Genomic DNA, 17,745 nt, shown 5'->3' with positions numbered 1-17,745 from the left:
GAAGTTGGCCGGTAGTCTGTGCTGATGTACTAACCGATAGCGGGTCAGCCGACTCCTTTGATGTTGGCTGATGATAATCGCTTGATGTTGATGGCTCATGATAGCTGCTTGATGTTGATGGCTGATGATAATCGCTTGATGTTGATGCTGGTGTTGGTGCTGGTGTTGGTGTTGGTATTGGTTTAGATGGCCGAACTTGTAATTGGGCGGGTGTCTGTACCAATTGACTACCCGATTGCCAACCTAGTTGTGCACTACTCCCGTCGCTGACCGTGGCCAAATCATAATTCATAATCAGCGACAAAAATTGGTTATCAGTAATCTTTGTGTACAACACATTGTTTCCGATAGTAATGTCATTAACTTTCGACAAAATGTTTACTGGTATAGCCGTTTTGTTTGGGTCGCCGGTGTTGACAAACTCATAGTAACTGCACCTGACTTTACCGATAACATTGTTGTTAACCTTACGATAATATCGTCCGTCGACACCTAATCGATAGTCTTCACGATTTTCTAACAAATGTTTGTAATCGTAGGGATTGTCGATTGACTTCCAATCGTATTCATTGAAAACTGCCGACTCTTTTCTCAAATCTAGTAGTACTGGCGAGTAGTCATGTTTTCCTAATGGATAGACGGTTTGATCGCCCGGTTCTGTCATATAAGTCCTGTTGTCGCTAACGCCGTACTTAGTGAAGACTGTCCGCAGATCGTATTTTTTGTTGTCGGTGCCAAACGATAATATTTGTGGCAAATAGTATAGCCTTGAGTCCTGTTCACTGATGTTTACCTTTACTGGCGGATAGGCCGGCGGAGGAAAATACGTTCGTATAGTTGACTTGTCGACATCGGGCGTAAATCGATAGAAATTGAACTCTTTCGGAAAGATCTTATGCCTGACTAACTCATCTCCTTGTTTATTGTATACCTCTTTGATTTCAGCGCACAATTCGACAATATCGATATCAAACTGTCTGTCCATTGGTGTCGTCTGGTTTGGTCCAGTAGAAGCATTTGTTAGTATCTTTCTAAGCATCTGATTGTCTTTCGGTACCTCAAACCCACTGGGTTTCGACTGTTCATACATATAACACATTGGATTACTGTGCCGTACGATTGCCTGATGTAACTGCTCGTACCGATGTCGGCGCCAGATTTCCTCGACTCCCGATTTCCAATCTTCGACGGCCACAATGTGTCCGCCTTCGGGTACCGACAGTTGGCATCGACGTTCATATCGGAAAATATTGTTTCCACGATCTTCTTCATATCCAAGCTTATCGATATTCAATTGCCAGGCAATTGTATTAAAGTCGGACTCATTGGCGCCCAAAAACACAACCGGATTATTATAGTCGCGTAGTTTTTTCATCAACGCTCTGCTGGCAATGAATTTTTTGCAAAAATCAGACCAACGCCACTGTTTGAAAACACCGCTACCAGTTTCCACTGGAACCGATACTGACAGTTCATCTTCAACCAGTACAACACCTCCTTGTTCGACCAGAATCTCATTGTGATGTCGAATCTCGGGCTCAAGGTGATAGCTGTCCCGGACAATCAATTTGGCACCGGCACACACATACAGTAGATAGCTTCGGCCGCCGGCTGCCGGTGCTATAGTTGCTCTGGCCTGTTCATCGTAGCACTGGCCTCTGAACAGTTCCTCAGTCAGATCGTAGACGCCGGCAACTGATAGCGGATCTTTTTCCCGACTAAATCGTGTATAGATGCGATCGTCGGTTATATCTGCGTCCGTTTTACTATACTGGCCAATGACCGACCAGTATGATTCCGGCGCTTGTCTATAATTCCATCGTTTAGTACTACCGCCAAAATAACATTTCTCAAGGAAACACTCGGACCGTTTCTGATGGCCGAATCGCCTAAAGCTAAGGCCCATTGTGTATGTCTGTCTGATCATTATATGTTTACCAGTTTGGCGCCATTTGTCTAAATCTTTTTCGTTACGTATGGTCGGATATTGGGCATTGATTCGGGCCGATGGATTCAAATCTAACACCGGCGGTACAGTTTTATTATGGGCATCAAATCGGACAAACAATCTCGACACGCATACATTGCCGTCCCTATGGATGGCAACGTGCGATCCTAACTGTGGCCGGGATAGTATCCAAAAGTATTTGTTTGCATCGCGTACAACAGAATCTCTAAACATATCGGGTATACTGGGCGGCGCCGGTATAGCTCCCAACTCATCGACCAGTTGGCCAACACTGATGCCAATTTGCAACATTGAAGTAGTCGACTGATACCAGAAAAACTGTTGCATCGTCTGGTCGTTCATCCTTTGGTAGGGAGTCGACTGATTAGTTGGCGCCTCATAGAAGTAATCGTAGAAATATTCTACGTATGGTTTCTGCGGCCATTGCATGGCATAGTGATGCCAATCCTTTTTTTTGGTTAATTCAAATCTGGGTCCAGTGTAATAGGCAGTCAATGCTATATTGAAATCAGGTTTCTCTCGAAACAGTCGTCTTTTCAAATAGAGTCCAAATACCCGATGATATCCATTCAACGACCAGAAGGCTAACTTACTTTGTGGTCCACCACCAGTAGTAGATCCTGTCGGTGGTGGTAGCGATGGCTGTTGGCTGGATTGCTGAAAGTAGTAAACGTCGCGTAAATACATATGAGATTCATCAGTTTTATTAAAGTAGACTTGCATTGAACTAACATCCAGTTCCCTATCATTGTTGTTACCGAACTGTCCGTCCGATTCCTCGCCACTAGTGATCTGTTCGTATACTTGGTCTTCTTCACTGCTAGTGATCTGTTCGTACGGTTCTTCTTCACTACCGCTAGTGATCTGTTCGTACGGTTCCTCTTCACTACCGCTAGTAATCTGTTCGTACGGTTCTTCTTCACTACTGCTAGTAATCTGTTCGTACGGTTCCTCTTTACCACTCATTGTTGTTGTTGACGGTTATGTTAATAATGAACAACACAGCTCCGGTACTTTGTTTGTTTGTTTTTTCTCTATCAATTAGGTGATGGATGGATGGATGGTTAGTTGTTTGGTTGGTTGGTTTGTTGGTTGAATAGAAAAATATTTGTAAAACTATTGAACTGATTTATGTTTTTTACATTAAAATAATTGTTGATTTTATTATTTATAAAAAAACAAAAATTTAAATTAATATTTTATTCTTTGATTTTGAAGCAATTTTTTTGAAACAATTTAAAAACTGTTATATTATTTGTAAAAAAATAATTGCAAAACATTTTTCGTTTGTTTGATTTAGATTTACTTTTAAAAATAGCTGAAAACATTATGTATTTATTTATTGATAAATAATTTAAAAAATACTAATTATAAAATATAAAATAAAAACTATTTTCTCTTTCAGTGATTTGTAATTATATTAATTTCAATTTTATAATTTTGATTTTTCACTACTAATGATAATTATTGATTGAATTAAAAGTTTAATAATAGGAGTAATTATTTACAACAAAAATTTATATTATAACTAAATACTAAATATCCAATAAATAGTTATTTAAATCATTTGTAATAACATAACAACAACAACAAAATATGATAACTTTTTTTAATAAATAATTTTTATTATCATATTTTCAAATTTTACACAAACTTATTATGAATCGGAAGTTAATGAATACTACTAATTATGTTAATAATAATAATAATAATAATAATAATAATAATAATAATAAAAGACAATTGTTTTGTTTTAAGGATTTATTTTACTTCTTTGAAAGAATATATGTTTTTCAGTTGTTTTTTTGGTTGTAATTCAATGGCTATATTCTTCTTATTCAGTCTTTGATTTTTTGGGTGATTCTTTGTCTTTGTCTTCGTCGTTGTCAGAGTCAGATTCATCATAATCGACGAGAGACTGTTTTTTGGGAGACCTCTTCCTCTTCTTTGACGGCAACGACAACGGCGACATTGGTTCTGTCGGCGGCTGACTCGTAGATGGCTGACCATAACGTTGGGCGGTAGTAGTCGTTGCCGATGACCAGCCTGGAAGACCGGTAGCAATAGTAGTAGTTTGTGACGATGACCAGCCTGGAAGTTGACCGGTAGGCCTTACCAATTTACTACCCAATGGCTGGCGTGGAAGTTGACCATTAGGTCTAACCAATTTACTACCCAATGATTGCGGAGGAAGTTGGCTGGCAGGCTTTACCAATTTACTACCTAATGACTGTGCTGGAAGTTGGCCGGTAGGCTTTACCAATTTACTACCTAATGACTGTGCTGGAAGTTGGCTGGCAGGCTTTACCAATTTACTACCCAATGACTGTGCTGGAAGTTGGCCGGTAAGCTTTACCAATTTACTACCTAATAGTTGACGTGGAAGTTGACTGGCAGGCCTTACCAATTTACTACTGAATGGCTGGGGTAGAAGATGGCCGGTTGTCTGTGCTGATGTACTAACCGATAGCGGGTCAGCCAACACCTTTGATGTTGGCTGACGATACTCGCTTGATGTTGATGGCTCATGATAGCTGCTTAGTGTTGGTATAGGTTTTGGTGTTGGTTTAGATGGCCGAACTTGTAATTGGGCGGGTGTCTGTACCAATTGACTACCCGATTGCCCACCAAGTTGTCCCGGGGCTAAATCATAATTCATAATCAGTGACAAGAATTGGTTATCAGTAATCTTTGTGTACAACACATTGTTTCCGATAGTAATGTCATCAACTGTCGACACAATGTCTACGGGTATAGGCCGGCGGCGGACAATACGTTCGTATAGTTGACTTGTCGACATCGGGCGTAAATCGATAGAAATTGAACTCTTTTGGAAAGATCTTATGGCTAACTAACTCATATCCTTGTTTATTGTATACCTCTTTGATTTCATTGCACAGTTCGACAATATCGATTTCAAAGTGTCTGTCCATTAGTGTGGTCTGGTTTGGTCCAGTAGTAGTGGTGAATGTATTCGTTAGAATCTTTCTAAGAATCTGATTGTCTTTCGGTACCTCAAACCCACTGGGTTTCGACTGTTCATACATATAACACATTGGATTACTGTGCCGTACGATTGCCTGATGCAACTGCTCGTACCGATGTCGGCGCCAGATTTCCTCGACTCTGTTCAACGCCACTGTTTGGGAGCACCGCTACCAGTTTCAACTGGCACCGATACTGACAGGTTATCTTCAACCAGTATAACACCTCCCTGTTCGACCAATATCTGATTGTGATGTCGAATCTCCGGCTTAAGGTGATAGCTGTCCCGGACAACCAGTTTGGCACCAGCACACACATACAGTAGATAGCTTCGGCCGGCTGCCGGTGCTATTGCTCTTGTCTGTTCATCGTAGCACTGGTCTCTGTACATTTCCTCAGTCAGATCGTAGACACCGGCAACTGATAGTGGATTATTTTCTTGATTATATCGTGTATAGTTCCGATCGTCGGTTATATCTGCATGGGCTTTACTATACTGGCCAGTGACCGACCAGTATGATGCCGGCGCTGGTCTATAATTCCATTGTTTAGTACTACCGCCAGAATAACATTTCTCAAGGAAACACTCGGACCGTTTCTGATGGCCGAATCGCCTAAAGCTAAGGCCCATTGTGTAGATCTGTCTGACCATTATAGTTTGGCCAGTTTTGCGCCATTTGTCTAAATCTTTTTCGTTACGTATGGTCGGATATTGGGCATTGATTCGGGACGATGAATTCAAATCAATTACCGGTGGTTCAGTTTTATTATGGGTATCAAATCGGACAAACAATCTCGACACGCATACATTGCCGTCCCTATGGATGGCAACGTGCGGACCTAACTGTGGCCGGGATAGTATCCAAAATTCTTTACCACTCATTGTTGTTATTGATGGTTATGTTAATGATGAACAACACAGCTCCGGTACTTTGTTTGTTTGTTTTTTGTCTATCAATTAGGTGATGGATGGATAGTTAGTTGATTGGTTGGTTTGTTGGTTGAATTGAAAAATATTTTTAAAACTGATTTATGTTTTTACATTAAAATAATTGTTGATTTTATTATTTAATAAAACAAAAAAATTAAATTAATATTTTATTCTTTGATTTTGAAGCAATTTTTTTTGAAACAATTTAAAAATAGTTATATTATTTGTAAACAAAATAATTGCAAAACAATGCATAATATTTTTCGTTTGTTTGATTTAGATTTACTTTTAAAAATTGCTGAAAACATTATGTATTTATTTTAATTATTGATAAATAATTAAAAAAATACTAATTATAAAATATAAAATAATAAAAATTCTATTAAAAATCTATTAAAAAATTCAATGATTTGTAATTATATTAATTTCAATTTTATACTTTTGATTTTTCACTAATAATGATAATCATTGATTTAATTGAAAGTTTAATAATAAGAGTAATTATTTACAACAAAAACTTATATTATAACTAAATAATAAATACCCTATAAATAGTTGATTAATGTATTTTAATCATTTGTAATAACTTAACAACAACAACAACAACAAAATATGATAACTTTTTTTAATAAATAATTTTTATTATCATATTTTCCAATTTTACACAAACTTATTATGAATCGGAAGTTATTATGAATATTACTAATTATGTTAATAATAACAATAATAATAATAAAAGACAATTGTTTTGTTTTAAGGATTTATTTTACTTCTTTGAAAGAATATATGTTTTTCAGTTGTTTTTTTTGGTTGTCATTCAATGGCTATATTCTTCTTATTCAGTCTTTGATTTTTTGGGTGATTCTTTGTCTTTGTCTTCGTCGTTGTCAGAGTCAGATTCATCATAATCGACGAGAGACTGTTTTTTGGGCGACCTCTTCCTCTTCTTTGACGGCGACGTCGACGACGACGTCGGTGCTGTCGGCGGTTGACTCGTAGATGGCTGACCATAATGTTGGGCGGTTGTAGTTGTTACCGGTGTCCAGCCTGGAAGACCGGTAGTAGTAGTAGTCTGTGACGATGACCATCCTGGAAGTTGACCGGTAGGCCTTACCAATTTACTACCCAATGGCTGGCGTGGAAGTAGTCTGGCAGGCCTTACCAATGGCTGGCGTGGAAGTAGACTGGCAGGCCTTACCAATGGCTGACTTGGAAGTTGACCAGTAGGCCTAACCAACTTACTACCTAATGATTGAGGAGGAAGTTGAGCGGTAGGCTTTACCAATTTACTACCCAATGATTGGGGTGGAAGTTGACCGGTAGGCTTTACCAATTTACTACCCAATGACTGTGATGGAAGTTGTCCGGTAGGCTTTACCAATTTACTACCCAATGGCTGGCGTGGAAGGTGACTGGGAGGCCATACCAATTTACTACCCTTTGACTGGGTTGGTGTTGGTGTTGGTTTTGGTGCTGGTGCTGGTGCTGGTGCTGGTGCTGGTGCTGGTGCTGATGCTGATGCTGATGCTGATGTTGATGTTGATGTTGATGCTGATGCTGATGCTGATGATGGTGCTGATGCTGATGCTGGTTTTGATGGCTGAAATTGTAATTGGGCGGGTGTCTGTACCATTTGACTACCCGAATGCCAACCTATTTGTGTACTCATACCGTAGTTGGCCGGTACCAAATCATTGTTCATAATCAATGTATTCATTTCTCTATCAGTAATCTTTTTGTACAACACTTTGTTTCCGATAGTAATGTCATCAACATTCGTCACAATGTCTACGGGTATAGCCGTTTTGTTTGGGTCGCCGGTGTTGACAAACTCATAGTAACTGCATCTGACTTTACCGATAACATTGTTGTTAACCTTACGATAGTATCGGCCGTCAACACCCAATCGATAGTCTTCACGATTTTCTAGCAAATGTTTGTAATCGTATGGATTGTCGATTGACTTCCAATCGTATTCATTGAAAACTGCCGACTCTTTTCTCAAATCTAGTAGTACTGGCGAGTAGTTATGTTTTCCTAATGGATAAACAGTTTGGTCACCCGGATCTGTCGCGTTGGTCCCGTTGGCACTTACGCAGTATTTAGTGAAGACTGTCCGCAGATCGTATTTTTTGTTGTCGGCGCCAAACGATAATATTTGTGGCAAATAGTATAATCTTGAGTCCTGTTCACTGATGGTTACTTTTACTGGCGGATAGGCCGGCGGCGGACAATACGTTCGTATAGTTGACTTGTCGACATCGGGCGTAAATCGATAGAAATTGAACTCTTTTGGAAAAATCTTATGCCGGACTAACTCATCTCCTTGTTTATTGAATGCCTCTTTGATTTCTTCGCACAGTTCGACAATATCGATATCCAAGTGTCTGTCCATTGGTGTCGTCTGGTTTGGTCCAGTAGTAGTAATGCTTGTATTTGTTAGTATCTTTCTAAGCATCTGATTGTCTTTCGGTACCTCAAACCCACTGGGTTTCGACTGTTCATACATATAACACATTGGATTACTGTGCCGTACGATTGCCTGATGCAACTGTTCGTACCGATGTCGGCGCCAGATTTCCTCGACTCCCGATTTCCAATCTTCGACGGCCACAATGTGTCCGCCTTCGGGTACCGACAGATGGCATCGACGTTCATATCGGAAAATATTGTTTCCACGATCTTCTTCATATCCAAGCTTATCGATAGTCAATTGCCAGGCAATTGTATTAAAGTCGGACTCATTGGCGCCCAAAAATACAACCGGATTGCAATAGTCGCGTAGTTTTTTCCTCAACGCTATATTTGTGATGATTTTTTTGCAAAAATCAGACCAACGCCACTGTTTGAAAACACCGCTACCAGTTTCCGCTGGCACCGATACTGACAGTTCATCTTCAACCAGTACAACACCTCCCTGTTCGACCAGAGTCTGATTGTGATGTCGAATTTCCGGATTCCGGTGATAGCTGTCCCGGACAATCAGTTTGGCACCGGCACACACATACAGTACATAGCTTCGGCCGGCTGCCGGTGCAATAGTTGTTCTGGTCGGTCGACTTTCGTCGTAGCACTGGTCTCTGTACAGTTCCTCAGTCAGATCATAGACACCGGCAACACAGAGCGGATTTTTTTCCCGATTATATCGTCCATAGATCCGATCGTCGGACATATCTGCTTCGGTTTTACGATACTGGCCATTGAGTGACCAGTATGATGCCGGTGCCGATTTATAATCCCATTGTTTAGTACTACCGCCAAAATAACATTTCTCAAGGAAACATTCGGACCTTTTCTGATTACCGAATCGCCGAAAGTTAAGGCCCATTGTGTAGATCTGTCTGACCATTATATGTTTACCAGTTTTGCGCCATTTTGCTACATCTTTTTCGTTACGTATGGTCGGATATTGGGCAGTGATTCGGGCCGATGAGTTCACATCTAACACCGGCGGTTCAGTTTTATTAGTGGCATCTAATCGGACATACAATCTCGACACGCATACATTGCCGTCCCTATGTATGGCAACGTGCGAACCTATCTGTGGCCGGGATAGTATCCAAAAGTATTTGTTTGCATCGAAAGTACTATAGGCCCTATACATATCGGGTATACTGGGCGGCGCCGGCAACGCTCCCAATTCATCGACCAGTTGGCCAACACTGCTGCCAATTAGCAACATTGAAGTAGTCGACTGATACCAATAAAACTGTCGGTTCGTCTGTTCGTTCATCTTTAGGGGGTCTTTCGACTGATTAGGTGGCGCCTCATAGAAGTAGTCGTAGAAATATTCTATGTATGGCTTCTGTGGCCATTGAATGGCATAGTGATGCCAATCCTTTTTGTTGCTTATCTTGGGGCTTGTCTGGTATGCAATCAATGAAATAGTGAAATCAGGTTTCTCTCGAAACAGTCGTCTTTTCAAAAAGAGTCCAAATACCCGATGATATCCATTTAACGACCAGAAGGCTAGTTTTCTTTGTGGTCCACCACCAGTAGTAGATGGTGGAAGCGATGGTTGTTGGCTGGATGTCATAAAGTAGTAAACGTCGCGTAAATACAGATAAGATTCATTAGTTTTGTTGTAGTAGACTTGCATTGAACTAACATCCAGTTCCTCAAAATTGTTGTTACCGGACTGTCCGTCCGATTCCTCGCCACTAGTGATCTGTTCGTACACTTGTTCTTCTTCACTGCTAGTGATCTGTTCGTACGGTTCCTCTTCACTACTGCTAGTGATCTGTTCGTACGGTTCCTCTTTGCCACTCATTGTTGTTGTTGTTGTTGATGGTTATGTTAATAATGAACAACACAGCTCCAGTAGTTTGTTTGGTTAGGTCTATCAATTAGGTGATGGATGGATGGATGGTTTGTTGGTTGGTTGATTGGTTGGTTGGTTTGTCGGCTAAATTGAAAATTAGTTGTAAAACTTTTGATATGATTTTTGTTTTAACATTAAAATAATTGTTGATTTTATTATTTAATAAAAAAAAATAAAATTAATATTTTATTCTTTGATTTTGAAGCAATTTTTTTAAAACAATTTAAAAACAGTTATATTATTTATTAAAAAAAAATAATTGCAAAACATTACATAATATTTTTCGTTTGATTTAGATTTACTTTTATAAATAACTGAAAATATTATGCATTTATTAATTAATGAATAATTAAAAAAAAAATACTAATTATAAAATATAAAATAATAACTATACTTCTCATTCAATGATTTGTAATTGTATCACTACTACTAATGATAATCATTGATTGATAGTTTAATAATAGGAGTAATTATTTACAACAACAAAAAATCATTTGTAATAACATAACAACAACAACAACAACAACAACAACAACAACAAAAAATATGATAACTTTTTTTTGAATAAATAATTTTTATCATCAAATTAATTAGTAAAAAAAAATTGTCATTTTAGTGATTGACAATAATAACAACAATTAATGTGTAGTAATAACATACTATAATTGATTACCTGTATATGAAAATCAAAAGAAAATCACATTTTATTATAATTATTATCATTTAGTATTATTTGTTGTCATATTATTAATTAGATATATAGTATAAACTAAAAATTAATGATAATAATAAAAAATTGTATTTTATATATAGAAAATTTAGAAATTAATTTTTTAAATCACCCGCAAAATCAACAATTATTTCTAAAAATTTTGAAATTTGAAAATAATAAAAACAAAATTACAAATCAATAATCACAAGAGTCAACTAAACCAATAGCAAAGATTGAGAACCGTTAGACACACACAAAAACACAATTATACATCAACTCTCTTCAATTAGACAAAACTACCGGAGCCGTCAATTAAAACGATAGATTAACACACAGATAGTTAAACAAACGTATTATTAATTCAGACGACAATGAGCGACGACAATGTGGTGGCGGCTGTAGTAGAGGACAACCCGATGAACCTGTATTTCAATAAAACAGACGAAACCTATTTCTTTTTACGCGAAGCTCCCTATTTGGAGACAACCGAAGGCCAAGTATCTCAGCTAACATTCTGGTCGTTCAACGCTTATCATCGGGTATTCGGTCTGTATGTCCAGCGAACTATGACTGATGTAAAATCTAATCAAACTGCTGATGGAAAAGATGTTAATATGATTTTGAATGTCTTTCAAACGGAGTATCAGTTTTCCCATTATGAAGACGATTGGCATCATTTCGCCATTTATCGACCGGACAGACCCTACCTTAGCTCTAAAGCCAGCGAATACAAAACACTGGCTGACATGACAGCAAAGCTTACCGATGCTATAAATCGCCAGTTCCGTTGGTATCAGTCACTGACGTCGATGCTAATGATTGGTAACTTTATAGGAAATCCAGCCGATAAGTTAACTTTGGACCAGATGGCCGCAGAGGTTCCCGTTCCGATCAATATACCCGGAACATATAGAGAAAAACCTATAGTGGCTAATAAATATTTTTGGCAATCGGCCGGTCGACAATTGGGTATACACTTGTATATATACAATACCGGAAATATCAATTGTTGTCGACTGTTTGTACTAAAACATCCTGAAACCGGCCGTTGGGTGATGGATATGTTTCCGTCGTCCAAAATAATTGCCCAATACCCGACAATACGCAACGAACTATGCCCAGTATATTTAAAAAAAGAAGATAGGATTGTATTGGACAGTCAGGTTTTCACAATGGGTCTACTTTATCGGCAATTCGGTAAACATCAACAATGCGATTGTTATCTAAAATATGATACAATTACGAAAAGATTCTCAGATGCGGGTAAAGATTATTGGATGGTCGACAAAGAGTATCGACTTATGTCTGAAACAAATACTCGATATTACAACCGATTCAATACACCGGTATCAGTGGCCGGTGTTTACGATCTGACGCAGTATTTATTTACAAAATTTTGTTTAGAAGATCGAAAAAGAAAATCTGATGATCAGCCGACCACCAGTCGATATGCATTGTATGTGTGTGCCGGTGCCAAACTAACTGTTCGGGACAGTTATCATACTGATCCGGAAATCGAAAAACATAACCAAATACTTGTCGAACAGGGAGGTGTTGTTGTGGTAGAAGACGAACTGGAGTTTTCGTTACCAGTTTATGAAATGATAGAGGATTCGAATGTCAACAAACCAATGGCCTATTCATGGAAAAAGTTTTGCAAAGATTATATAAAAAATGAATCGATGAGACAAAGAGTCAAAGATTACAGGAATCCGGTAGTGTTTTTGGGAGCAAATGAATCCGATTATAACAGCATTGCCTGGGATTTAATTATTGATAAACGAGGCAATGAAAAGAATATGGGAAGAAATGTAAAGCGATGTCGACGCAAATGCTTTCTGGTGATACCGGAAGGTGCGTACATTGTGGCCGTAGAGGAATGGGCGGAAGGAATCGATGAGATTTGGCAAAGACATCAATACGAACAGCTGCACCGGGCTATTGTCCGACACTGTAATGAAAAAGTACATATCTATGAAAAACCGAAACGATTTCAGGCGCCCGAAGACAATAAAATGCTTGAAAAGATTCTCACAAATACATGGATTGAAAACAAGACTCAAGTGGACAGACATATTGAGATCGATATTCATGACTCACATCGAGTCAGAGAAGCTTATGAAGATTATTATAAAAAATGGAATATCGATCCATCAGATCGTTATAACCGAAAAAATCCGAAAGTCTACCCAAAAGAGTTCAACTTTTATCGATTTACTGAAGTTAAAGACAAGTCAGAATGGCGCTCATACTGTCCGCCACCGGCCTATCCACCGGTCAAGATCACTAATCCCGAGACCAACGAATATCGGCTCTACTATTTGCCACAACTATTATCATTTCCGGACAAAAAATGTGATTTGCGGACAGTCTTTAAAAAGTACAGTTACGACCCAATGACCTACAAAACACTGTCCAAGAAATCTATTTATCCGTTTGGCAAACAAGTGTCACCAATACTAGAGCTGAGAAAAGAGTCGGTTGTTTTCGATGAGTACGAATGGAAACCAATCAACAATCCATGCGATTACAAACATTTGATGGAAAATCGTTTAGACTATAGATTGGGTGTCGACGGACGATACTATGAGAAGACTGATCACCGAATCGGAAAAGTCCAAAGTCTTTACTATGAATTTGTCGATCCGAGTGATGACAACAAAACGGCAATTCAGGTAAACATTGATCCAAAAGCTGATGACATTACTCGAGGACATCAACCGTTGTTTGAAAAGAAAACGGACGATGAAATTACTAATCTCATCAAAAGTAGTCAATTGAAACCAACGCCGTATATCAGATCAAGTAGTCGAAAAACAACGACAAGTAGTTCATCAATAGCACCGACAACACAACAATCAACATCAAAAACGACTAGCCATTCGGATACAACATTAGGACACTCTTCACATACGGCTTCTTCGACATCACGACAAACATCCAGGCATTCAAAATCGGATGACAAAAGAAGAAGGTCTCGTGAGTCCAATGACGACGACCATCGCCACCGCCGCCAAAGTCGTAGATCAAGAGACCGCAAAAGTCGTAGTCGAAGATCAAGTGACCGCCAAAAACGTAAAGACAGTTCAAAAGACGATGAAAGAGAAAGAAAGAAAAAAACAACTTCAACGCCTCCTCCTCTGCCGTCATCTCCGCCTCCTTCTATGCCGCCTCTACCGTCAGGGCCGCCGCCTCCTTTCCCGACTCTGACGTCATCTCCGCCTCCTTCTATGCCGCCTCTGCCGTCAGGACCGCCTCCTCCTCTGCCGCCTCTGCCGTCAGGGCCGCCGCCTCCTCTACCGCCTCTGCCGTCAGGGCCGCCGCCTCCTCTGTCGCCTCTTCTGTCATCGCCGCCGCCTCCTCTGCCGTCAGGGCCGTCGCCTCCTCTACCGCCTCTGCCGTCAGGGCCGCCGCCTCCTCTGCCGCCTCTGCCGTCAGGGCCGCCGCCTCCTCTGCCGCCTCTGCCGTCAGGGCCGCCTCCTCCTCTGCCGCCTCTGCCGTCAGGGCCGCCGCCTCCTCTACCGCCTCTGCCGTCAGGGCCGCCGCCTCCTCTGCCGCCTCTGCCGTCATCGCCGCCGCCTCCTCTGCCGTCAGGGCCGTCGCCTCCTCTACCGCCTCTGCCGTCAGGGCCGCCGCCTCCTCTGCCGCCTCTGCCGTCAGGGCCGCCGCCTCCTCTGCCGCCTCTGCCGTCAGGGCCGCCGCCTCCTCTGCCGCCTCTGCCGTCAGGGCCGCCGCCTCCTCTACCGCCTCTGCCGTCGTCACCGCCTTCTCCTCAAAAACGTAAAGACAGTTCAAAAGAGGATGAAAAAGACGGAAAGCATAGAAGAGACCATTGAATGGTTTAAATGAAAAACAATAAGAATTTTAAAGAGAGAGTAAAACTAGAATTAAAATAAAAAATATTTAAAAAATTATACACAATATTAGTATTTATTTTAGTATATACCATACAATCATTGATTTGGGTTTTACATAAAATAAAAATAGTAATTATTATTTATTTATTATATAATTGATTACAATATAACAATTTATTATATACTTTAAATATGAAACCATTTTTATAAGTCATTATTTGTCGTAAAAAATTTAAAAATTGTTATTTATATAAAATTTTTTAATTTATTTTTTATATCACCAGCAAATCAACAATCAGTTTTATTGTTGAAAATAATACAAACAAAATTACAAACCAATAATCAAAAGAGTCAACTAAACAAATAGTAGAGAAATAAAAACCGTTTGATATCAGTCACAGATACACACATAGTTAGATCAAAACTCTCTTCAATTCAGACGAAACTACCGGAGCTGTCAAATAATAAGATAGATTAAAACAAACGAATTGATTATTAATTCAGAAACGATGAGCGACAACAATGAAGTGGCGGCAGTAGTAGTAGTATTAGTAGAGGACGACCCGATGAACCTGTATTTCAATAAAACAGAACAGACTAATCTGTATTTACGCGAAACACCCTATTTTGAGACAACCGAAAACCAAAGATCTCGGCTAACATTCTGGTCGTTCAACAGTTATCATCGGGTATTCGGACTGTATGTCCAGCGATCTAGAATTGAAGTGAAATCTAAAGAAAGCGGTAATGGAAAAGAAGTTAATATCATTTTGAATGCCTGCCAAACGGAGTATCAGTTTTCCCATTATGAAGACGATTGGCACCATTTCGCCATTTATCGACCGGACAGGCCCTACCTTAGCACTAAAACCCGTGAATACTTTTCTAACAACTCTAACACACCAGAAGTGTTAACCGATACCATCAATCGGCAGTTCTATTGGTATCAGTCGATAACATCGATGCTAATGATGGGCAACTCTTTGGGTAATCCAGCCGATCAGTTAGCTTTGGAACAGATGGCCGAAGGGGTTCCCGTTCCGATCAATATAATCGGAAAATATAGCGAAGATGTTTTAGATTCTAATAAATATTTTTGGCAATCGGCCGGTCGACAATTAGGTCAACACTTATATATAAACAGCAACGGCAATATTAATTGTTGTTATTTGATTGCACTAAAAAATAGTAAAACCGGCCATTGGATAATCGATATGTATAAGACATCAAAAATAACTGCCCAATATCCGACCATACGCAACGAACTAAGCAAAACATGGTTAAGACAAAGAAGGTATGTATTGGACAGACAGGTATTTACAATGGGTCTACTCTATCTACGATTCGGTGAACAAAATCTATGCGATTGTTATCTAAAATATGATAAATTTACGAGAAGATTGTCAGATGCGGGTCAAGATTATTGGATAGTCGACAAAGAGTATCGACTTAAGTCTGAAACAGATACCCGACACTACACCCGATACAAGACACCGGTATCAGTGGCCGGTGTTTACGAACTGACGCAACATATATTTAACGAGTTTTGTTTAGAAGATAGACAACATAATGCTTATGATCAGCCGAACACTAGACGCTATGCACTGTATGTGTGTGCCGGTGCCAAACTAACTGTTCGGGACAGTTATCATAATCAGCCGGAAATCGAAAAGCATAACCAAATACTTGTCGAACAGGGAGGTGTTGTAGTGGTAGAAGACGAACTGGAAGTTTCGTTTCCGGTTTATGAATCGACAAAAAATTTGTTAGGAGACAACAAACCAGTGTCCTATACGTGGAATATGTTTTGCAAAGGTTATGTAAAAAATGATTTAATAAAAAAAAGAGTCAAAAAATACAAGAATCCGGTAGTGTTTTTGGGCGCAACTGAATCCGATTATAACAGCATTGCCTGGATATTAGATATTAATAAAAGAGGTCAAGTAAATGATGTGGAAGCAAATGTTGTGCAATGTCGACGCAAATGCTATCTGATCGTACCGGAAGGTGCGTACATTGTGGCCGTCGAGGAATGGGCGCCAGGAATCGATGAGATTTGGCAAAGACATCAATACGAACAGCTTCACCGGGCAATTGTCCGACACAGTAATGAAAATATATACATCTATGAAAAACCGAAACCGTTTCGGGTGCCCGAAGACAATCAAATGCTTGAAAAGATTCTCACAAATACATGGACTAAAAACCAGACTAAAGTGGACAGACATATTGAGATCGATATTCATGACTCACATCGAGTCAGAGAGGCTTACGAAGATTATTATACCAAATGGCATATCGATCCATCAGATCGTTATAACCAAAACAACCCGAAAGTCTATCCGAAAGAGTTCAACTTTTATAGATTCACTGAAATTAACGACCGGTTAGACTTACGCTCATACTGTCCACCACCGGCCTATCCACCGGTCAAGATAACCACTAAACCCGAGACAAACGAATATCGGCTCTATTATTTGCCACAACTATTATCATTTCCGGACAAAAAATGTGATTTGCGGACAGTCTTTAAAAAGTACAGTTACGACCCAATGACCTACAAAACACTGTCCAAGAAATCTATTTATCCGTTTGAAAACCATGAGTCACCTATACTAGTGCTAAGAGAAGAGTCGGGTGTTTTCGATGAGTACGAATGGAAACCAATCATCAATCCATGCGATTACAAACATCTGATGGAAAATCGCTTAGACTATCGATTGGGTGTCGACGGACGATACTATCATAAGACTGATCACCGAATAGGAAAAGTTCAAAGTCTTTACTATGAATTTGTCGATCCGAGTGATGACAACAAAACGGAAATTCAGGTAAACATTGAGACAAAAGCTGACGACATTACTGGAGGAACGTTGTTTGAAAAGAAAACGGACGATGAAATTACAAATCTCATCAAAAGTAGTCAATTGAAACCACCGCCGTATGCAAGGTCTTTAATAAGAAAGAGTA

The 17,745-nt window shown here is 39.5% G+C and overlaps 1 protein-coding gene across 1 annotated transcript; it reads left to right on the top strand.

The window, feature by feature from the left end:
* The first annotated feature begins 11,099 nt into the window (after positions 1-11,099).
* LOC128954089 (uncharacterized) lies at positions 11,100-14,826 on the top strand. Its single transcript, XM_054299656.1, has one exon. It carries the CDS (start codon positions 11,290-11,292, stop codon positions 14,752-14,754), a length of 3,465 nt encoding a protein of 1,154 aa, XP_054155631.1. The 5' UTR covers positions 11,100-11,289; the 3' UTR covers positions 14,755-14,826.
* Positions 14,827-17,745: the final 2,919 nt, after the last annotated feature.

The sequence above is a fragment of the Oppia nitens genome, unplaced genomic scaffold, assembly GCF_028296485.1.
Source record: "Oppia nitens isolate AA-2021 unplaced genomic scaffold, nextdenovo-longstitch-racon4-pilon3 scaffold24_pilon_pilon_pilon, whole genome shotgun sequence".
NCBI classification, from domain to species: domain Eukaryota; kingdom Metazoa; phylum Arthropoda; class Arachnida; order Sarcoptiformes; family Oppiidae; genus Oppia; species Oppia nitens.
Note: the sequence above shows the minus strand (reverse complement) of the source record. Positions and strands in the feature narration are given on the sequence as shown.

Excerpts from the sequence above, each read along its gene's own strand:
- LOC128954089 (XM_054299656.1), top strand. The coding sequence starts at position 11,290 with ATGAGCGACGACAATGTGGTGGCGGCTGTAGTAGAGGACAACCCGATG.